General features: G+C 39.6%; 1 protein-coding gene across 1 annotated transcript in view; it reads right to left on the minus strand.

The window, feature by feature from the left end:
- Positions 1–329: 329 nt before the first annotated feature.
- F9 (coagulation factor IX) overlaps positions 330–24,731 on the minus strand; it is a 36,102-nt gene continuing 11,700 nt past the window's right edge. Inside the window, exons 4-8 of the mRNA XM_006767802.2 lie at positions 22,886–22,999; positions 14,593–14,721; positions 12,117–12,322; positions 1,852–1,966; positions 330–1,077 (exon numbers count right to left, since the gene is read on the minus strand). Of these exons, the coding sequence (XP_006767865.1) occupies positions 530–1,077; positions 1,852–1,966; positions 12,117–12,322; positions 14,593–14,721; positions 22,886–22,999 (1,112 nt within the window). The 3' untranslated portion in view covers positions 330–529. The remainder of the gene's footprint in view (positions 1,078–1,851; positions 1,967–12,116; positions 12,323–14,592; positions 14,722–22,885; positions 23,000–24,731) is intronic.

The raw sequence follows: 24,731 nt of genomic DNA on the forward strand, positions 1-24,731 counted from the left end.
TTAGAGATGAGAAGTTGTAAAAGATAAAGGATGCAGATATGAATACAGAAAAAGAAGTAGTGTTTCCGATGAGTTTTAACCTGTCAGTTGTTCCAGTGTTCTTCCTGTATGAGTGTGGTGTTGGACTTGTGATGGACTAGACCAAATATCCTGGATCTGATATAATACATATTGACGTTTTGGTGGGAGAAGTAAGAAATATCTGGAACATGGAATGCTGCTGAGGAGGGAGAATCAGGGAGTTGCTGGTGGAGAAATATAATGCCTGATCAGGATGAAGAAAATAACTTCACATTTTTTTCATAGTCACAAATTATTACCACACTATATTTCTCAAATGATTTGATTTTCTAATTTATTTATTCTACAAAATATCAATTCTAGACAGATTTCTCCCCATAAAAAGAAAAAGCAATATTCATGGAATGTATATGTTCAAATCTGATGAGAGGGGAAAGTGATTAGTTAGTAAAAGACCTTATTCATTTTTAATCCCAAATATGTGAACCTTGGAGATACATTTTTCTTTTTAAGTGAGCTGTGTTTTTTCCTTAATCCAGTTGACATACCGGGATACCTTGGTATATATTCCATATTTTCCTTTCACTGCACACTCTTCACCCCAGCTAATAATTCCAGTTAAGAAACTGATGCCTTCCACTTCAGTAACATGGGGTCCCCCACTATCTCCTTGGCATGAATCTTTACCTCCCCCATGGAAGCCAGCACAGAACATGTTCTTATAGATGGTGAACTTTGTGGAGCGAAGACATGTGGCTCGGTCAACAAGGGGAACTTTAAGGTACTGAAGAATTGAAGCTGATCTCCCTCTGTTGAAGACTTTCCCCCAGCCACTCACGTAGCCAGACCCAAATTTGAGGAAGATGTTTGTGTATTCCCTGTCAGCGATGCAAATAGGTGTTACATAGCTGTTTAACATTAAAGGTTCATCCAATTCCAGAAGGGCAATGTCATGGCTGTACTTATTAATAGTTGCGTTGTAGTTGTGGTGAGGAATAACACGAATCACATTTCGCCTTTGCTCTGTAGGCTCCTCCTTTTCGGTGTTATGCTCACCTATTGAAAACAGATTTCTTTTTCAGTCACTATCTTTCTCATAGAGACACACATTTTCCAAGTGTCCACCTAGCATCACTTACTTAACTGGCATTTCACCCATTCAAAACAAATTTTTCTTCAGTAACAAATAGTCTTTCACATAAAGAAACAGATTTTCAAAGTGTCCACTTGGCATCACTGAATTAACTGGCAGCCAAGTGTCAAAGATCTCAATCTTATATTGGTATGATTTAGATAAAATGTAATGAGGGCCAGGGCATACTTTTTAGATCAAAAAGTGATTCAGGACCCATCATAGACATGGTTCTGTTCACCCTTGCTGTTACAAGTCTTACATTGTTCACATGTGATAATGAATCTACTTCTCATGAATTTTATTCTAGACTTCCCCAATTTCAAGTATTTTTATTCCTTTTTGCTCACAAATAATACATTCATTTGGTCATTCATTCAAATGTTAGAGGGCCCACTACAGGTTGTGCCAGGCACTAGAGATATAAAGATCAGTGTTATGACACAGCTTTTGGGAAGGCTCAGTCTGGTAGGGAAATGGAGACATCAATAAATAATTGTTCCCCACTGAAGTGAGTGCTAATAAAAGTACACCAAAGAACTCTGGAAAGGTTGGAGGTTGAAGCAAGTTGGGTTTTGAAAACATGACCTCTCTACCACTAGCCCAAGTTATTTAACAATTATCCTATTAGACCTTCATAAAATATGATATACTAGTCTTATAGAAGATGTTGTAGAGTACTATCCTTATTTACTTACCTGCAATAATGGTAATTTCAACACCAGGTTTGATACAGTGGGCTGCAGTTACGACCCATTTTTCATTAACAATGGAACCTCCACAGAATCCTTCAATTTTATTATGCAGAAGGACCTGTGGAAACAAAATTATGAATCTTATTAGATAATATATTTGATTCAAAACTAAGTAAATATGTGTGCTGTTTATAGGAGTTGGCAAAAGTTGGCTTGTAGGTGCTGGCCGACCTGGAGTGTTTCTGGAAAGTGTTAGTATTGCAGATGAATTAGTATTTCTGGAGTATAATTTAAAAAAGCAATTCTATAACTGTCTTGAAGAGAACATTCAGTGAGAGCCAGGGGGAACTCTCGCCAATATGAGGGAACAGCTTCTTTTGGGGATCTAGGGCCCTTGGATTCCATTTTCAGGTGAGTCAGATTATCTGATTGCAATAATTATACATTGAGACATGCACTGACTTGACTCCTTGAGATCAGTAGTTATTATTGAGTATCCTGACCCTGCATGAGGAAATATTTTTTGCTGCAGGCAATTAGAAGAAAAAAACCCCCATTGATTTTTAAAGGAGATTTTTTTCAAGCCCTTTGTAAACAGGAATATTATGAAACGAGACATATGGCCTCCATAACGGCTATGTTTATGGCCATCCAGGCAATGAGGAACAGAAATACTCATGCACTCCTTCCATTGTACCTAACCATATTTGACTGTCCCTGGCTGGATATGCCAGCTGCCTTTGTCCTAAAAGTTCTTTTTTTTTTGGTGGTGGTGGTGGGGCACAGTGGATAAAGATGTTTGGGCACTGACTTGAGCCTGGGCATTATTAGATAAGAGGCCACCCCAGTCTTACATCTGCACATTCATTGCATAATCAGAGTGGACAATGAATATTTTCACCACCTCAATGACTAGATCAACTTGGAGAATTTCACTTCAATGTAAGCAAGAGCCTGATCAACCACTTTAGGAAGAAAGCAGAGAAGGTGAACACTAGAGGGCACACTTAACATTTGGTAAAACCTTTCTGGGCACTGACTAGCTCAGTGGTTCTCAACCTTCCTAGTGCCGCGACCCTTTAATACAGTTCCTCATGTTGTGGTGACCCCCAATTTCATTGTTACAAATTGAACATAATTAAAGCATAGTGATTAATCACAAAACAATATGTAATTATAGATGTATTTTCCGATGGTCTTAGGCGACCTCTGTGAAAGGGTCTTTCGACCCCCAAAGGGGTTGCAACCCACAGGTTGAGAACCACTGGACTAGCTCTTGTGAATAAATGCCCTTTTACTAAATAAAATACACATAGCCCCATGTGTCAGCCCATTCATAAACTAGGGGAAGGAAGTTAGTTCCTTTCAGTATGAGTCTGAGAAGGTCCTTGGGACATATTCTAGTGAAGATTCTTTTTGTCCTGAATTCAATTTACTGAACATCTGCTAAATCCTTGACACTGAAGCACCAGCCTCCTACCCGGAGACCTATGGAGCTGATTCATTGCAAGCTTCTGATCCCCCTTTCCATATTCTAGCTTTCCCTCTCATTCTAGCTATTGCTTTTCATTTTGAAAAGTTGTAAAAATATAGGAGAACTCACATAATATCACAAACCCCAGTGTACCGACCACCTAGACCTGTGGTCGGCAAACTGCGGCTCGCAAGCCACATGCGGCAACTTGGTCCCTTGAGTGTGGCTCTTCCTAAGCCTTAGGAGTACCCAAATTAAGTTAATAACAATGTACCTACCTATATAGTTTAAGTTTAAAAAATTTGGCTCTCAAAAGAAATTTCAGTCGTACTGTTGATATTTGGCTCTGTTGACTAATGAGTTTGCCGACCACTGACCTAGACTTAACAGTCTTCTTAAGTATTTTAGAACATTTATTGATGGCTTATTATGGACTAATCATTGTGTTAAATGTTTTATGTACATTTAATACAACACATTGAAGGTGATATTAATATTTCCATTTATAATGAGCTAACTGAGGTTTAGATATGCATGTTAATTACCCTAAGGTTAGTGGTGAAGCTAAGAAGCAAACCCTAGTCTGCCTGGCTTCAGAATCTATGCTTCTAAGCATCCAGTATTTCTCCAACTGTGGTTGGTGGACCAATTGCAGTAGAATCATCTAGGATGCTTGTAAAATGCATATTTGGAGGCCCACCCAGGATTAATAAGAATATTTAGGGGATGGGACGAGAGAAAAATGAAGATCTCTGAAATATCCTTATGAATAATTAAATTTGAAAAATTCTGTTTCAGAATTCCCAATGGTTGGTAAACTATGTTTTAAAACTGCTCATTCTGATATGAATAACCTGTGAACATAGACAATAGTATGGGGAAGACTTGGGGTGGGGTGGGGGTTGGGTGGAGGGCACAAAAAGGGAGAAAAGAGGAGAAATTTATAATATTGTCAACAATAAGAAAAGTGCTCACTCTGGGCAGATATAGCTACATAATTTGTGGGGCTCAGTGCAAAATGAAAATGTGGGACCCCCCTCCCCGTTCAAAAGTCAGGGAAAACGGTATTGAAGACATTAAAATACAAAATTTTTCCTTTTCTTTGGTGGTTTCTGGCAACCTATCAGGGCGTTTTTAATTTACTATTTAATGTAATGCTACCTTAGGCATGAGGGGTATATACAGGGAGGGCAGATACTAACAGGTGCCCAGGGGCTGCATCTTGAAATTTAGCATGCAAGCACACATGCTCCATACCCTCCTCCCACCATACTGATGCTCTGTGTCCCAGCAGTGGTAAGAATAAGTAAATCTTTCCTTCACACTGGCCCACTGCAGCAACCAACCACAAAGAGGGGATTCCCAAGGGTTTGCAACTTATATGCCAGAATGTGCTCAGTACCTGGAATAGAGGTGGGCAAGAAGCTCACTCCCACCATTCACCTTCCAAATGTTCTGTGACATTTTTGCTCCCTAGATGCCATGTGACCATGCCCCCTCCCAAGATGGCATAGGGTATGTGCACTCATACTTAACCTTTCCTATGACTGTGCAGGAGGAGGACGACAGTGGTAGCTATTGGGGATGAGGAGATGTGCTATGGCTTGGGGGTGGCAGTAGTCATTGGGCAAGTGTGAGAAAGGAGAGTCAGGGTTGGCCAAGGCACCAGGGGACAGGGGAGTGGGAAGTCAAGAATCCATTCCCTTGTGGTACTGAGAAGTGAGACCAATGATTCAAGTATCCAAGTCCCTAGCCCAGTGATGGCGAACCTTTTGAGCTTGGCGTGTCAGCATTTTGAAAAACCCTAACTTAACTCTGGTGCCGTGTCACATATAGAAATTTTTTGATATTTGCAACCATAGTAAAACAAAGACTTATATTTTTGATATTTATTTTATATATTTAAATGCCATTTAACAAAGAAAAATCAACCAAAAAAATGAGTTTGTGTGTCACCTCTGACACACGTGTCATAGGTTCGCCATCACTGCTAGCCCATGTATGCCCCATTGTCTCATTGGACTTGAATTATAAAACACAAATGCAAAACACTGAACTCCAAATGTAGGACCCCTCTGAATGCAGGGCGCTGTGCAAGCTGCACTGGTCACAAGTTCGCGAAACTGGCTCTGACCCCAAGTGATTTTCATCATCAAACAAATTCGGGCAATATTGTCCTATATTGGTCCTAATGGTTACAATGGAATATCTATTCAAGTAACTGGGGTTAAGAATCAATTTCTGTATTAGAGATGAATTAGACATTTCTCAGCTTAATGGGCTAGTAAAGCCAGACTGAATGATATCCACAGCTCCTGGATACAGAGGCTGTGATGTAGCCAGTCTGATTCCAGCCAAAGACTTGCTGCCAGAGCTTCTATTGCTTTCTGGTGGGTGATCAAGAAATATGGTTGTGTCCTTTTATGCCTAAAGAGCCTAAATTTTAGCAAACATCTTTGTCAAGAAAAAGTCCTAAAATATATTCACATTTAAAGATATCACAAAAGGCTTGGTTGTGGAATGTTTGCTTGACTACCTCAAGATCACAGCTATCTAAATATTAGCTATTTGGGGATGAGCTGTCTGCTTGACCAATGACAAGTTCCTGTAAGACATACCTTTGGAGAATGATGGGGAAAATGGGAAAGCGTATGTTCTGAGCAAGACAACTGAGTTCTGACCTGTCAAACATTTTCATGTTTGTCATGACCTAAGAGGAGCCTGTTTTCTTTCTTTCAGACACACACACACGCAGATACACACCAAATACATCCACATGAATCTACAAAATACACATTTACACATCTGCTCTGATGCTCTTTATTGACAATGCCAACCCAGAGTAACAGCTGTTGCCTTGTTCACTTCCTAACCTTTTAACTTGAACCTAGCATTTCCTTGTGATTTTAGTAAACCTTTATTCTTCCTAACTAGCCACCTCCAGCTTTACAAAAATATTTTTCTATGTTTGCATACTCATTCTCTCTCATATAAAAAGCAAAATCATTTCTGTATGATGTATAGCTTGTTATGCCCACAGGTGTGATTCATCCAGCCCTAAGCTCTACTTCATTTTTCTGGGCACAGAGGCAATGCTCACTTTTGGATTTTAATAACTGGTTAACTAGACTAGTGATTGAAATAGATTTCATCCAAAAACATGCTCAAAGTCACTAATCAGTGGAGAGATGCGAATCAAAACAACAATGAGGTATCATCTCACACCTGTCAGAATGGCTATTATCAACAAATCAACAAACGACAAGTGCTGGCCAGGATGTGGAGAAAAAGGAACCCTCGTGCACTGCTGGTGGGAATGCAGACTGGTGCAGCTACTGTGGAAAACAGTATGGACTTTCTTCTAAAAGTTAAAATGGAGCTCCCATTTGACCCAGGAATCCCATTTTCATTTTGCACTGAGACCCTCAGATCCCAAGAAACCAGAAACACCAATCAGAAAGGATATATGCACCCCTATGTTCATAGCAGCACAATTTACAATACCTAAGATTTGGCAGCCTAAGTGCCTATCAGCAGATAAGGGGATTAAAAAACTGTGGTACGGATGGAACTGGAGAGCATTATGCTAAGTGAAATAAGCCAGTCGGAGAAAGATAAATATCACATGATCTCACTCATATATGGGATATAATGAACAACATAAACTGATGAACAAAAATAGATCCAGAGACAAGGTAACACTGAACAGACTGTTCAACCTCAGAGAGAAGGCAGGGGAGCGGGGGGATGAGATCAACCAAAGGACTTGTATGCATGCATATTAGCATAGCCAGTGGATACAGACACTAGGGCAGTGGATGCTTTTCCTGGGGAGTGGGAGTGGCTGGGGGGGGGTGGTCAATCGGGGAAAAAGGAGACATATGTAATACTTTAAACAATAAAAAATAAAAATAAAAATTTAAAAAAAGAAATAGATTTCATCAAACTGTCCCAGAGAATAATAGTCTAAGTGTTCTGTGCAAACTAGTTTTGTGGGGCCGGTGAAATTACAATTGTCATCTTCTTATTTCTCCTAATTGTAACTTTATCATTTGAGCTAGTATTCATATTCCAGGTGAAGATATTTCTATAGTCTTAGGATCTTGATATAACATGCTCCTCCTAATCCCTCCATCCCCCCACCAAAGAAAAAAAAGTCATGTTTCATACATATGGTAACTATGTGTGCTATCTGCTATGGATGTGTGTCCTAATAGAATGGAATGAATTGGGTTTTTGTAGGTAGCGGTTCTGGTCAAAAGTTTGGGCATCTATAAGACTAGCTTCAGGCCAAAGCTGAGGAAAGTTCAGACTGGGCAAAATGCTAAAACATTTTAAGATTATTTTAGGCCAAGAATAGAATAAAGAATAGACCGGCATATTTTGTCTGTTAAATAGTTTATCTGCAATTGCATATGATACAATCTAATATAAAGGATAGGGAAAGCTTGAGGACCTGGCTTCCATTTTATTCGGTCCATGATAAAACAGAAAATAGAAGACCAGGTACTTGGCATACAGGGCAGGACAGATCCTAAGCCAAAGCAGAAGAGGTGGGAGGAGCGCTTGGGGTAAGTTTGCGCATGCTCAGAATTGTCTGCAGACAGCCTCAAGGGCATAGAACCAAAACCAAATTAAAGCTTTGGAAAGCCTCAACACTGCCTAGCTTCTCAAATCTCTCACTTTTAAGCTGTTGTTGAAGGCAGTCTTGTAATATAAGCATTGCAATTTCCCTTTTTCTCTAATGTTGAAAAGTTTTCATTGCTTGCCTATGCAGCTGTGTGAAATTCTGAGTCTTGTTTTAGTTCCCACTCCTCCAAGGAAGCTAAGGATATACTGACTTGAGGAAACAGCAGTTCTGTTCCTATATAGTGCACTTAAACCTTTAGCGTCCTCTCTTCCCTCTTGAGGTGTTCCTGCAGAATCCCTGCTTCATTTCCCCAGGCTCTCATGAGACTCTGAGCCCACCACGGTGCATCTGGAGGGAAAATGAAGGAAATTGGCCTTGTACCTCCCTCCACCTCTCTCTCAGGCCTTCTGTCATGGTGATGTGGGTTCCAGGTCAGGCAAGCCAGCCTGTACCTTTGAGGTTGGGGAAGGGGCGGGGTCTTGCAGGCCGGAACCACAGGGGGTTTTGGAAGTGTCTGGCAACCACAGCTGCTGAGGAGGCCCTGCCTCCAGCTTCCCAGGTGAAAGCCCTAAAGTAAGTTAAGGACAGGCCACATGGAAAGTGCACATTGCTCTTTAGGGTCTCAAAGCTATCCTCTACCCTACTCTAATCTCCCCCTAGGTGAAACAATACCCTTGACATACTCCCCCTAGTGAAACAATACCCTGGACATGCTGTCCCCAGTGACAGAACAGCTCTTCAAGTAAACAATTAGACATTTTTTTCAAACAGCATTTCCTCCCAAAACTGCCCAGCCCACAAAATCGTTCTTGTGGTTGTAAAGGGCTTTCATAACCGGGGCCAGAACCTGCCTACCTGCCTGTAACTTTCACTCATAAATCCACAAACAAAAAGTCATCTTCTCCTTCCCCACTGTGGCACTTTAGCACTTGCAAGCAGCACACTTAAACCTTTTCTCTAACAGACTAAAACCTTTCCAATTCATTCAAACTGTTCATTACTCCAGATGAAAGTCAACTCTCTTTCTTTTTGGGATTTCTTTACCTAAGTGGTTGCTTTATCTCCCACCCCTTTTTATGAAGCATCAGCATTTGAACCACACTTTTCTAGGTGGCATTGCTAAACAGTATTTTCTATTTCATTGCCATAGAATATTTTGACCTTTGAAACCCCAGCTGTTGCTTACTTTCTCTTGATGCCTTGGGCTGCAGCAAGTGTGTTGCAGTTTTGTTTGCAATCAAATCAAGTAGTTCCACCCTGCAGATTAACTGTGATGCGGTGGAGCCGGCTCTCCCACAAATGAGAGATTCTGGTTTGTTTTGTTTCTATTTCTTCTTAGTCTAAAGTGACTTTTATATACTCAAATGTATCTGATATTTTTGGGAGGTGATGTCAGAGGAATGGCGGCGTAAATGTGGGTCTGTCCTCTCCCTCTAACATTTCAACAAAATAAACACCTATAATTCAACAAAGAAGTCCCTGCTCAACACGGATGCATGCCGGAGAGACCTGCATACTGGAACAAGTAAGGTAGGCTCCTTGGAATAAGCGGGGAGATGACAAGGGAGGGAAGCCGAACACGGCTAAAGTAACCTTTCATGAGAAACTACATGGAGGTGGGTGTGGACAGTCCTTTGGTGAGGATGGAAACAATGCAGAAATATGACTGGGTCATTCTGAATTAGCCAAGAAAGTAGATCAGCTCTTCACTTTTGGGGAAAAACTAAAACCTTGTACTTTGTAGTTCCCCAGTCCGTAATCTTAATTCGTGTGTGTAAAATAGGGAGTGAACATGTGTGTGCACATGTGCACACATGTGGATAAGTGATTTTGGACATTCCAAATTATCTTAGCTTGGCTTGATTGGAAAGAGGTAACAGGTACACTAACTACAAGTGTGCATTGAGGAGGACATGGCAAATTTGAAATGATGTGTATCACTTACATCTTCTTCCTCACAGTGCAACTATAACTGTCATCTAGTAGTTTCTTTTGCTTAAAAGAAAAAAAAATAGCTTGCTAGAGTAAAATTTCTATTAGGAAAGACTTGCATTGTTCAAACATTGGCAAGCATCTGGCTTAAAAGGGGTGCATAGGGAACAGAGATTATATGACTAAACTGAGACAACAAAACCCCATATTTTTAGCTCTCATTTAAATATATTTGCCATTTTATTTCTGGGATGACAAGGGAACAATGCTAAGCCTGCAATGCATGCATTCTGGGATTTTTAAAAAATCCTGGTGTTTTTTTTGAGTGGGAAGTCATCTTCTTAGCTAATGAAACACTGGGTGACTGGGTCCTCCACTCTAAGCACTGCTTTATGTCCCACAAGCCCAAGGAAGATAAAACTTACAAAGTATAATTTTTGTTCTAAGCAACTTACCCATGGAAGTTGGATATAGAGTGAATGAAAACATAAGAACACAAATGATAAAATTAGAATTAGACACATAGATGTTAAATAGAATAAAGCATAATTAGAGTGGCTGACCCGAGAGGGATTGTTCAAGGAGAGGTTGATAAGAAGATCAAAGGTTATTCTTATCAAGAGTCATGAATGAAAGTAAAGATGTGAGTGAAGGAAGCAGCACTGGTAGGATGCTTAAGTAGGGGGTAGGGGGTTTTAAAGGAACATATGGTGTATTTTATTGTGTATAAGATCAAGTCCAACAAATATTGTTAAAAGCAAAGGTAAAAGAAAGTAAAATATAAAGTTTTGGTTGAGATGGTTTATAACCCTTTAGTACCATTCTCTGGAATGTCTGTGCCAAATCCCTCACCTTCCAGGGGTAAGTTCAATATCTTGTAAGCATTATATTGGGTAAATGCAGGTAATCAAAAGAATTCTAGATAGTTACATAGCTAGCCTCAAAAAATTCCAGTAGTTTTAAACTTGGGGACATTTACCTGATCCTAGCTTAAATTGCTACCTGTTTGATAATTGAAACGTCTTTAAAACTACTGGTCTCTGATGACAAATGTTCAAACCTCAGTAAAGAGGTTTAGTGAAGCATCCTTGAGATTACTATAAAATCACATGATTGTGGCCACTAGGGAGTTTTATGTTAGACTCAACTGTTATAAGTGCTGTCCAATAGAACTTTCTGCAATGATGGAAATGTTCTGTTTCTGCGCTTTCCAATATGGTAGTCATATGTGGCTATTGTGCACTTGAAATATGGCAGGTGTCACTGAGGAAATTAATTCTAAATTTGATTTAATGGTAGTTAAATTTAAATAGCCACATGTGGCTAGTAGTTACCTTATTGGACAGCACAACTTTATATAAGGACCAGCCTAGATCCTGATCTCTGGGGCCTACTCCTTCTCTCTGATAGAATCCCTTAGGCTTTAGCTATAGCCAGTAACAACTGAGGTTTTGTTACAAATTTAGCTCTTGATTGTCACCCCCAAAATTTGCACAGGTGATCCTCATGTGTGTTGTCTGCAGTTCACACCTGGAGGAATGTGCGATTATGTACCATGATTCCACTGTTTGTAGTTTTGAACCTTAGCTTCTGCAACAAGATTGTTTCATTTGGACCATTAGATTTCAAATTATAGTGTGCATTAGAATTACCTGAAGGACTTGTAGCACACAAATTTCTGGGCCCCACCCCCAGAGACTCTGATCTGGTAGGACTAAGGTGTAGCATGAAAATTTGCATTCCTAACAAGTTCCCAGGAGATTCTGATGCTACCATATTTTGAGAACCACAGGCTTGGATCCAGTCCCTATCTCATACCCTGGTTCCAATAGCCCAGAATGTTTTCATTCTTCCTACTTGAGTCCTTTTTACAATTCCTTAGAAATAATACAGTTTTACTGGACCTAGAGATTTTCTGATGCTTACCAGTATTTTCCAGGGGTTGAAGCTAAAGTAGTACCCTGAACCCCCATACCTGTAACCTCACTTCTAGCCCTCACTATGGCTTGTCTGGAATCCTGCTATGCTATTTCCTTGATGCCAAACTCTCCTTGACCTTGTATAGTAACTCTCCCTGGACTTCTCTTTCACAAGCTCCCCACCTATGGGGGTTTCCTCATGTTGCTGAGTACTGAAACACTTCCCACACCTAATGTCCTAGTCTCAGCCTCCCACCTGGCCTGTCTGCCCCCCCACCCCCTCTAGTTTTGATACACCATCAATATAGAGTACCTGCCAAGGAAATTGACCTGGTTTGGCATTTTCTCCACCAACAATTCGAGTGAAGTCATTAAATGGTTGAGTGCTTTGAGTGACGTTGTCCAAAATTGTTTCATCTTCAGTAGAATTTTCAGAGTCCATATTAGAAAAAATAGTCTCAGCACGAGTAAACTTCAGAGAATTGAGTGAGACAGAAACTCTCCCACATGGAAATGGCACTAGGAAAATGAAAAAAAAAAGAATTTGAGTATTTCTCATTGGCAAGCGGAACATATATTACAAAGATTAAAAATGAGGCCCATCCTTGTCACTTCTGAAAAGCAGACCCATCAATATTTTTAAAAAATCTAATCAATTAATATCATCTCAAACTAAAAGGTTAATTAAATTATTTTCATGGTAAGTTTTCAAACTCTTCATGAAAAGAAGATTTGGTTCAAGAATGCATCATCTCTACAGAAATAGGATAAGAGTTCCAGAATCAAATTTTGTAAGACTTTTATAAAGTCTAATGACTTTCTGTTTAGTTTTTTTTTCTACTAAAAAGTTTTATTCCCAAGTACTGTCCCTAAATGCAAATCTGATGATTGGTGCCTTGTAACTTTAACTTTAGAATTAAGTAAATGGTACTCCTGCTGCTTATTGTTAACAGGATTTCTTTTGTAGACTAGAATGCCTTCTAGATTCCAAAGGAGATTTTAGGTATTTCTTGGGGGAGGGGGGTCATTGTGATTTAATTACATGATTATCAAGTATTAACCAAATTACTCATATGAGTATCACAGCCATGTCCACCTTGGGAACTGGCCACCTTTTTACATTAGATTGGTTTATTTCCTAAAGAAATGAAATTGTCACCCGGCTGGCATGGCTCAGTGGTTGAGTGTTGACCTATGAACCAGGAGGTCATGGTTCGATTCCCAGTGGGGGCACATGCCTGGGTTTCGGGCTTGATCCCCAGTGTGGGGCATGCAGGAAGTAGCCGTTGAATTATTCTTTCTCATCATTGGTGTTTCGCTCTCTCTCTCCCTTTCCCTTAGTCTCAAATCAATAAAAATGTATATTTGAAAAGTAAAAGAAATTGTGTACTGATTCATTGGAAGCAACCAGAATGGAAATTTGTAGTCAAGCAAAGTCACCTCACATTTTATTTTCATTTCTCACTTCCCCTCCAGCCACATTCCTTATAACAGACATTTCTATAGCAACCAGCTGTGGCAAAGTATCATGAAGACAGCATGTGGTTGGGAAAACAGGAAATTTGTTCAAAATACTTATGTATAAATATAAATCATCAATGGTTAGAGGAAAAGGGACCATTACTATTGAAAAACAGAAAAGCTTATTTTAGGGTTGGCCTACTTATTCTGCTAAAGCTAAGGCTATATTCAGATGTAACACAATATTTGGAGGTGGCTCTCCATTCTTTTTTTCTCTTATAACATTGAAGGGTTGTAAGGATTTAGCTAATATGCCATCAGTCTACACTGGAATAGTACATATTTCCAAGTAGGCTGGCTTTGAGACAGTGTATATGAAGAACCAGATATGACAGACAGACAAGCAGGCCCTGAAGCATTAAATACTCTTTATTTTAGTTACAGCATGAATACTCTTGTCCTCTGGTCCTTTAATTTCCTCCGCTGAGTGCACTACTGAGATAGGTATCGAACCCAGTTACAGAGAAATGGTGCATGATTTAATGCACCAATTTAATAAGATATCAGGCTTTGGAAATGCAAAATAAATTGTATATGTTTCAAAAAGGGCCCTCACTTATCAAATATAGTTGATCCTGCAAAGCCTACTTTAAAAAAACAATCAAAGTTTCTACTGCTTTCATTTTTCAGAGAAGAGCCATACGAGTGTGAAGTGGTGATGTTCTGAATACACCAATCAGCTGTCAAGACGGCAGCATAGTTAACATGACTGGGAAACACTGCCTTGTCCACTGCTGAATAAAGGGATGTGCTGAGCAGCCTGGCATGGCTTAAAACGGATGGTTGTTGGAACTATTCTCATGCCAAGGATATAAACTCAGCCTGAGACCCAAGGATAGGAAATAACTTTTTCAGAGGAAACCAGCCACACCTTGGCAGAATCATGCTTAAAATTCAGCCATCCTTGTTCTAAAAACCTATCAGTCCATCATTTATGTATCTTTCATGGCATGGGATTACTACATTAATTTGCCTGATTGAATTACAAATATATGTACAAAAATCAATTGCTTCATGATATAAAAGTAAAAAAAAATTTGGATACATGGAAAGTAATTCAGACTAAAGACATTTAAAATTTCTATTTAAAATGATGCAATTTGAAAAATTATTTTTTCCAATTCATGGGATTCCTCTTTTCTATGATTTCATAATGAAGTTAAAACAAGTAGGGATTATAATTATGCTGGCTAGTTAAAATGCTAATGGTTCAAATGTAGATTTGGAGAATATATCTGCCAAGCTTTGAAAAAAACTTAGATTTTGACCTGCTGGTTCACAGGACTTTTGGTCTTCTGCAAGTCGGTATCCTGTAGTACAGGAACAAAGCACCTTGTTATCTGTGCCCTTTTTACAAAACTGCTTGCACATGCCATTCTTAATGCTGCATGTTGCATCTGAAAGAAAGCAAACCAATAGTAATAGCATTATTTAACATGCATTTCTAAAATGTACATGAAACTACTGACATGTGTAGGTCAAATATAAGCTGGGGCCATTCATGGAGAAAAACCTAGGAACCTTAAGCTAGAGTAGAAAGATAAAATTCTTAATAAGGCATAAAATGGTGGCAGCAATATATTTGATTTGACATAAAACTGAAGGATTGCATATCCTATTTTCACTAAATCATGGACTACAAGTTAAATGTTTATCAAATATAACACATATTCAGAAAAGTACCCAGAACTTTAGTCTAAATTTTTCACAAAGTGGGTACACTTGTTTAAACACTAAACAGATTAATACATAGGACATAATCAACACCCTCTAAACCAGTGGTTCTCAACCTGTGGGTCGCGACCCCTTTGGGGATCAAATGCCCCTTTCACAGGGGTCGCCTAAGATCATCGGAAAACACATATATATAATTACATATTGTTTTCGTGATTAATCACTATGCTTTAATTATGTTCAATTTGTAACAATGAAATTGGGGGTCACCACAACATGAGGAACTGTATTAAAGGGTCGCGGCATTAGGAAGGTTGAGAACCACTGCAGTCTAAACTCTCCTATCGCCTCCTTTTAGTCATTATTATACTCTTCCTCCTTTCCAAAATTACCATTATCCTAACTTCTAAAAATAAATGAGTTTTGCCTGTTCATAAACTTTATATAAATAGACACTCACAATGTGCACGCTTCTGTGTCTTTCATTTAACATTTTGACTATGAGATTCATCCCTGTTGTTTTGTATAGCAGTACTTCATCTACATGTTGTGTAGTTTCCCACTGTATAAATATTACTACCTTTATTCATCCACTTTACTGTTGATGAATATTTAGTTGAGTTTCCAGTTTTGGGCTCTTGTTTTTATATGATACAGTTATGAACATTCTTGTATATGTTTTTTGGTAACATATGCATACATATTTCCTGGAAGTATACTTATGAGTGAAATTATGTTCAGGTTTAGTAGATACTGCCAAGTAGTTTTCTAAAATAATTGCACACAATTTTTTATTTAAAAATATTAATGTTGATATTGCAGCCTTCCCCCACACCCCCCCCCATTGCCCACCTCCACCTACTCCCTTCTCTCCCTCCCTTGGCCTTCACCACAGTATTGTCCATGTCCATGAGATACACATATATGTTCTTTGGCTAATGTTTTCAACTTATTTATCCAGTCACCCCCACCCCCTACCTCTGGCACCTGCTAGTATGTTCCATGTATCCATGCTCTGGTTCCATTTTATTTTGTTCATTAGATTATACATATTAGTGAGATCATATAAGTATTTGTCTTTCTCTGACTGGTTTATTTTGCTTAGCATAATACTCTCCAGGTCTATCCATGCTATCACAAAGGGTAAGAGTTCCATCTCTTTTAAGGCAGAGTAGTGTTCCATTGTGTAAATGTACCATGTTTTTTGTTTGATTTTTTTGTTATTTTTTAATCTGTTCATCTGCTGATGTGCACCTGGGCCATTTCCAGATCTTGACTATTGCAAATAATGTTGCTATGAGCATAGGAGTGCATATATTATTTCTGATTGGTGTTTTAGGATTCTTAGGATGTATTCCCAGAAGTGGAATTGCTGGTTTAAAAGGCAGTTCCATTTTTAATTTTTTGAGGAAAATCCATATGGCTTTCCATAGTGGCTACACCAGTCTGCATTCCTACCAACAGTGCGCTAGGGTTTTCTTTTCTCCACATCCTTGCCAGCACCTGTTTTTTGTTGATTTATCGATAGTAGCCATTCTGATAGGTGTGAGGTGATACCACATTGTCATTTTAATTCATGTCTCTCTGATGATTAGTGACTTTGAGCACTTTTTCATGTCTCTTGGCCATCTATATGTCCCCTTTGGAGAAGTGTCTATCAGGTCCTTTGCTGATTTTTAAATGGGATTGTTTGTTTTCCTGGTGTTGAGTTGTATAAGTTCTTTATATATTTTGGAAATTAACCCCTTATTGGATATGTCATTAGCAAATATGTTCTCCCATATAGTGGGTTCCCTTTTCATTTTGTTGATGGTTTCCTTTGCTGTGCAGAAGCTGTTTAGTTTGATGTAGTGGCTCCATTTTTATATCTTTTCCTGAGTTTCCCTTGCCCTCAGAGACATATCAGCTAAAATATTGATGTGAGAGATGTCTGGGATTTTACTTCTTATGTTTTCTTCTAACATTTTTATGCTTTCTAATTGTATGCATTTAAATTCCCACCAGCAGTGTATGAGAGTTCCAGTTACTGGATGCATATGATACAGATTTCTTCTCCTACTTTGTGACTTGCCTTTTCACCTACATAGTGTATTTTACTGAATAGAAGTTTATAATTTTAATATAACCCAATTTGTCAAAGGAAACTTAATCTAGCTGAGGTGGGTATGTATCAACACAAGAAAAAAAATAGGGTCCTTTAAGGTAGCTAAATGTCAAAGACATTATGTGTTGACAATGATATGCATTTTAGTGGTTCACATTTTCTTTACTCTTCTACACAATACCCCTTATTAATATATTAGAGGCCCGGTGCATGAAATTCATGTCGGGGGGGGAGGTCCCCTCAGCCCTGCCTGCACCCTCTCGCAATCCAGGACCACTGGCTCCTAACCACTCACCTGCCTGCCGGCCTGATCACCCTAATTGCTCTCCCCTACTGGCCCAATTGCCCTAACTGCTTCCCCTGCCAGCCTGATCGCCCTAACTGCCCTCCCCTGCTGGCCTGATCCCTCGCTGCTCTCCCCTGCCAGCCTAATATACCTAACTGCTTTCCCCTACTGGCCTGATCGCCCCTGACCACCTCTGCCTTGGCCCCGCCACCATGGATTTGTCCAGAAGGTCATGTGGAAGATGTCCAGTCTAATTAGCATATTACACTTTTATCAGTATAGAAAATATCTTTGTCTCTTATAATGCTTTTTTTAAGGGTTCTATATTTTGTCTGATATAAAGATTGCTTCGTTTGTTTGTTTTTGTTAGGATTACCTGAAAAATCTTATTACATCTCTTTATTTTAGCCTCCTGGTGTAATTTTATTGTAGGTATCTTTCTTGTCAACAACATACAATTTGATTTTAACTCTAGACTGAAAATTGTAATTAACACTATTTCATATTAATTATGGTTCCTGATATATTTGATTTATTTCTGCCATCTTATTTCATATTTTTTAATTACCATATTTTCCCTTTGTTTCTGCTATGTCATCTCAGTAACAGGAAGTAGTATGGTTCAGGGCTTGCTAGCTGAGATGGCTGAGTTAAGTGAAACAGGCTCTGTCCTTGGGGCTATTTTGGTCTATAGAGTAGCACAGGAACACCATGAATAGAAGACACCTTCTGCCTTACCTACATACTCATAATCAGTATAAATATTTCAACTTTCTATTGAAATATTTACTTGTCCATACAGTTAGGACATGGAAAGGTTAAAAATGAGTGACTGTATTAGACACCCCCTATGCACCACCTAAGTTCCTCTTAGCTTCACCTGTGTCTTCTCCCAGCATGTTGGTGATCAATTCTGCATAGACTTCCACTGACCTCATGTTGAATGGCCTTGGCTCATATCTGCACTGCATGCCTCTCATCTCCTACCTTGGCACTTCCCCGTTGATGCTGAGCCAAGGGATGCCACATGACCTTTCTGGGTTACCCACCACTTATAACCTAGAGATGTATTTACCTCATATGCTGAACTTTTGATCAATGGGAGACAGATGCTTATGGACAATTTTTTTCACTTATTTTGCCCTCCTAGATGGACTATTGTGAAGCCAGTTCATATGGCTTCTTGGAAAACAGTCTCAGGAGATCAAGCAATCAGTTGCAGATCAAGAGAAGACTCATCTTATTATTGGTTCTCCTTTCCTCATTGCCTCACTCCCTTGTCCCTTGCTCTTGCTCCCTAGGATTGCACACCCTAATAAGCTTGTGTCACAGACTCCATTTTTTCAGGGGCGGGGGGGAATCTAGGTTAACAGAGTGACTATATGGTTATGGAGTATATTATGGAGTTTTGAGTGATATGTCTAAATTTTTGAATTATATTTTACATAGGCTAGCATAGGCTAAGATAACAATTAACTCATGTTCCTTACTGACACTTCAGGAAATAAAAGGAGGCCAATCATTAATCAACTGTTGCCAGGTAGACAAAGAAAACAGCCTGAGCTTTAACCTTTGCTACCGATAATCCATTAAGTGCATGGTCCAGAGACATGTCACTTGATCCTTTTTATTTATTTTTTAAAGACCTTTCTCTTCACTCATAGTGAATACATGGGACTAGCTATCATTTTTGTTGCTACAAACAGTACTGAAGTGTTCAGCCAAATCAAATACCACCTGTATAAAGTGTTCAGTCAATATGAGATTGTGATAACTTAATAGAGGTAGGTGTAGGTCCAGCCTGGTTTGGTGCAGGGCATGCATAACAGGAATGAGTAAAGTCAGTGTGGGTTTCCCAATTCTGATTCTGTGCCCTTGACTAAGTAACTAAACCTGTCCATGATTTGCCACATTTGTCCTTGCTCTTTGTGACCCAGTATGTTGTTGCTGCTCTCTAGCTTGGTTTGTACATTCAGTGGGAAATATTGCTGCCCAATCAGAAGTCTTTTGCCCTCAGATAAAGGACTCAAAATTCTGGGAAGAGTTTAATAGCACAAGTATATCCAGTGGAAAGGTCCATAGTCCAGAATCTAAGGGACAGTTACTATAGGGCACATTCATCAATCATTTATTGAGCACTTAGATGTCAGACACAGTGCTGGATATAGGTCTCACTGGCTCTGAGACTGGTCTCAGTGCCTAAAACGTGTTATTCTCCATCCATGTTGGTACAAACTCTTCTTTCTGTTACCCTCACATCTACCACAAATGTTACCATTCTGTTTTATTTTGTTCTGCCTTTTTCCCTGATATATTCATTGATGTGAAAAACAAAGCTTGGACAAAAGATGTTCTGTTTAACTAGTTTATCACAGAACATGCTATTGTTCAGCTAAAACTAAAGGTATTTTCTTCACTCCACAGAAATTCATAGCAAATCAGTCCGTAGTGTTTGTGATGTGTTAGCAAAATGAAAAAAAAAAAAAGTGTTTATGTGCTTGTGTCTTCCTTCCTTCCTTCCTTCCTTCCTTCCTTCCTTCCTTCCTTCCTTTATTCATCACTCCCCCTTTCTTTCCGAGGTAATGTTGGTTTACAGCATTATATACCGTATTTGCCGGCGTATAAGACGACTGGGCGTATAAGACGACCCCCTAACATTCTTTCTTTCTTTCTTTCTTTCTTTCTTTCTTTCTTTCTTTCTTTCTTTCTTTCTTTCTTTCTCCCCATCCTATATTACTATAGGAAAATGCCTCTTGTATTCTTAGAAGGAACTGGAATGACCAAGTTTTTACAGACCTTGATTTATCTGTAAAGGACTCAGATGTAATGTGTAGCTGGGGACATACAATGATATTTATTCTAGCCAAAAGGACAAAATAGCCAATCAATTGTTATTCTTCTAACTAGAAAGCATGTCCTGAATATTTGTACATCTCTCCCCTGGAGAAGAGCCTCATAGACAAGAGAAAAGGAAAACAACAAGGTCTCAACAATGGAAATCTCTCTTCTCTTTACAAGCCAAGATGAGGCAAGAAACTTGGGGCCCAAGTATCCCATAAACTGTGCTATCTAGGAGCTTTTGAGATTAGTCTAGATCAGTGGTTCTCAACCTTCTGGCCCTTTAAATACAGTTCCTCATGTTGTGACCCAACCATAAAATCATTTTCGTTGCTACTTCATAACTGTAATGTTGCTACTGTTATGAATCATAATGTAAATATCTGATATACAGGATGGTCTTAGGCAACCCCTGTGAAAGGGTCGTTTGACCGCCAAAGGGGTTGTGACCCACAGGTTGAGAACCGCTGGTCTAGATGATTCTTTAGTTCAGTTTGAAGTAATGCCTTAAATGGGAGTTTGTATGTTTTCTCTTTTCCTGTCCTCTAGTGTCCAAGATAAAAAGATTTTTGAGAGAATTCCCACTTTGTTTCTGAACTAACTGAGCTGGAAGGATTTTTCTAAATCCCGATAAATAAAATGGGCTGGGAGATATCAATATAACCCAGAGGCCAGATTTGGTGGTGGAAACAATTCAACCAATCCAAAATATGGGGAACCTGTGAGGACTGAAATAGGTACAATTGTAGACTTAGTTCTTTTGTTATGTGGTCCATAGCCTCACACATATAGCAAAACCTTTTAGAGAATTTTTGTGCTCATATTTACATTCTCAGGGCTATTCTATTCCTTTACAGTGTCTTTATTTTTAAACTAAAGACATTTAGGGATACTATTTTCAATTATACTTTACTACAATGTATTCTTCATTCTTAACTGAATCTAATTGAGTTATTCATTCCCTTACTGCCAATAGTTAGAGTATTTAAGCTGAAAATGAGTAACTACTTCAAAGATTTATGTAGATTTCCATAATAGCAGGATCAAATTTATCTAGGTAAATGTGAATTTGAAATTATAACCTTTCAAATGAAAGTGGCACCTCAGAGATGTTGAACCAATTACCACAACCACAGGAAAGGTAACCCAGGTTTGTCCCCTTACTAGGAGACCTGAGGGAATGGGAATCCAGGCCATGTGTACCAGCTCATCCACCTGCATTCACTCTTTTCTGTTTTTTAAAATCTTTTGTCCCTGCCACCTTTTCCTTTTCTTATCTTCTATTCCTTTTTATCTTTTTTACTTCAAAGGAAGATGATCAATGGATTTCTCTTTAATACTGAAAGGATTTCTGAACATTATAGGTGACTATTTCCCCTTTCTCAATAGGACACAGGCAGCAACTTGCGTTTCATTTTGTTGTATGCCTTTCTCATCTATCTGTCAGGTGGATTGCTATAACACCTTAATAGAGTCCTGCTAATTTTCTACTCTTTAGTTATATAGCCCGTGATGTTAAATTCTCTCCCTAGGATCACATCTCTATTCTTCTGGAGTTTCAGAGTAGAAAGAAAATCTGTCATTAGCACTGTGTGCTTTTCACAATCACAATACCTTGCATCCAGAGGAAATAAACAGGTAGTTAAAGGACTTCAGGGATTTATAACTGTAATTGCCAAAATCTCAGAAAAAATATTCTAGGCTATGAGAGGAAAAGATAAATACTGAACCTAAATTTATTATATAACTCTTTCATTGTTATCAATGTATGAGCTTAGATTTTTAACATATATAGTAGTTGGTATGTGTGAAAAAGCGGCTATTATATGAGAGAACTGACTTTGCCATACCTGAGATCTGTAATTGTTTGACTTAAACTGCCTATGTTGATAACAATTCAGTCATGAGTTCAGTTGATGGGTTTAGTTTTCTTTGCATTTTGTGGACATTAGTTGGAAGCATGGGTTTAGGTCAGACAAACTGAAGTTTATGGCTTGACCATTTACTTGCCTCCGTGATTTTAAGCTAGAGTGTTCTGACCGTCATGGAATGGGGATACTAGTAATGATACTGACTGCATGTGGTTGAGGATTAATAAGTGAGTGGAACATCATTACTTATTATCCACCAAATATTATTACTCTTAATATAGTTTCTTGACCTCATCCTGGAAACTATGACTATAGATAAAATGAATGTTTATAAGCCTTAAAAGTATATTTTATACAATGGAATATTATTCAGCCTTTCAAAAAAGGAAATACTTTCATATGCAACAACATGGAGGAAACTGGAGGACATTGTGCTAAATGAAATAAGTAAGTCACAGGACAAATACTGCATGATTATATAAGGTGGTTTAAAAAATCAAAAACATGGAGGCCAAGAATGGGGAAGGAAAAAATGGGGAGTTGCTCTCCAATGGGTATAGTTTCTGTTATACAAGATGAATAAGTTCTCGACATCTGTACATTTTGCCTGTAGTTAATAATACTGTGTTATACACTTCAAAATTTGTTAAAATGTATATCTTATGTTGTATTCTTTGCCACAATAAAAATGTATATGTTTTTAAGGGAAAATTATGCTACATAAATATTGCATTTTCCAGTTTCAAAGTGAATTTTGAACCATGAGTAATCCAAAACTAGTTACTTACCTAGTTCACAGTTTTTTCCTTCAAATCCAATTTGACACCAACATTCGTAGGAATTAATGTCATCCTTGCATAGGCCGCCATTTAAACATGGATTAGACTCACATTGATCTCCATCTTTGAGATAGGTTAAGACATTGAATTAGCAGATAAATTGTTTAGAATGCCTGGTCCTCCCTGCAAAAACTCATGGTGAGGGGAGCCTGATTTTAGAGTCAGAGAAGAACTGTTGACCTGGAAGCCAGCTGCTTACAGGGTGTCCCTGGCTTCCTGCATTTCTAAAACAACCTAGACAAAGGTTCTTAGGCTAACACTGTCCCAAGAAATTACCTTGAAGAAGGCATGTGCATAGTTCATGTAATTGGAAAAGGAAAGGGAGAAGAATGTTTAAGTATAAAAATGTACTTTTTAAGCATATGGTGAGAAGAATTTTTAGTCCTTTCTTATAGAATGGTGGTAGAGTTAATTCCAAATTAAATCACATCACTTCAACAATTATTATCTACTAGAGGCCTGGTGCACAAAATTCATGCATGGGGGGCTGTCCCCTCAGCCCAGCCTGCACCCTCTCCAATCTATGACTGCTGGTTTAGGCTCGATCCCTGGGATTGGGGCTAAACCTGCTGTCGGACATCCCTCTCACAATCCTGGACTGCTGGGACTGACAGTAGATGCAGGAAATAGTCTGTTTGCATGAAAAGTCTATATCTTATTTGATACTACGTTGCTGCTGTTCTTCTGTTATTTGGTCGCCCCTCACTAACCCCCCTGCCAGCCTGGTCACCCCACACAGCCTGCTGCTCGGTCGTTTGGTTGCCCCTCACCCCCCTTCTGGCCTGGTCACCCCACGCAGCCTTTTCAGTCATCCATTCAGTTATGATGGTCACTTAGGCTTTTATATAGATAGATGTGTCATACAAAGCCTGCTTTATTACAGGTCTTGCAGTGTGAGCTGAGTCAGATAACATATGGTACATCTACTCGAGGAACTGGTGGCCTAGCCATGGAGCAAATGCATCTTTTTCCTTGTGATATCTATCTATCTATCTACATATAAACCCTAATATGCAAATAGACTGAACAGAACAGCAGAACAACTGAACAACCAGTTGTTATGACGTGCACTGACCACCAGGGGGCGCATGCGGAACATGGTGGGCATCAGCTGCTGCGGGATGTTGGAGCAGGTGAGTGGGGGTGCCAGACCAAGGCAGGGTGCCAGTTTCTGTCATCGGGGTGAGCCTCTAGTGGTTACTGAAAATTCTTTGCTCCCGTGCTGTGGTCCTACCTGGCACTTGCACCTACTGCCAGTGCTGACCCTGCTCACATCCACCACTCACACCTGCAGCCGGCACCTGGCGCTGGTCCCAATCGCTTGGTGCTGTCAGTGGGTGCAAGCAGTGGCTGCTGGCCCCGGTCACCCTTGTGGGCTTCTCCACCTCCCCCTGCTCCTGAGGGGTGATCAGGGCAGCAGCTGCTGCTTGTACCCACTGACAGTGCTGGCCCCGCTTGCACCTGCTGCTGGTACCAGCCCCAATCACTCTGCCTCATCAGCGGGTGCGAGCAGGGCCAGTGCTGTCAGCATGTGGGAGTGGCGGCAGCGGGAGCAGAGCTCCGGCAGACAGGGGACTGGGGCACAGCAGGAGGGGTCAGGCAGGGGCATAGAGGACAGGCCGAGACCTGCCTCTGTGACCACTGTAGCCTTATGGCCCACAGTCCCTTTCAAGGTGCATGAATTCATGAACTGGGCCCTTAATACATATTTGTGCACTGGCGGATGTGGGGGTCCCTCAGCCCGACCTGCACCCTCTCCAATCTGGGAGCCCTCAGGGGAGCCCTCTTCATTCCG

This window comes from Myotis davidii, unplaced genomic scaffold, assembly GCF_000327345.1.
Source record: "Myotis davidii unplaced genomic scaffold, ASM32734v1 scaffold983, whole genome shotgun sequence".
NCBI classification, from domain to species: domain Eukaryota; kingdom Metazoa; phylum Chordata; class Mammalia; order Chiroptera; family Vespertilionidae; genus Myotis; species Myotis davidii.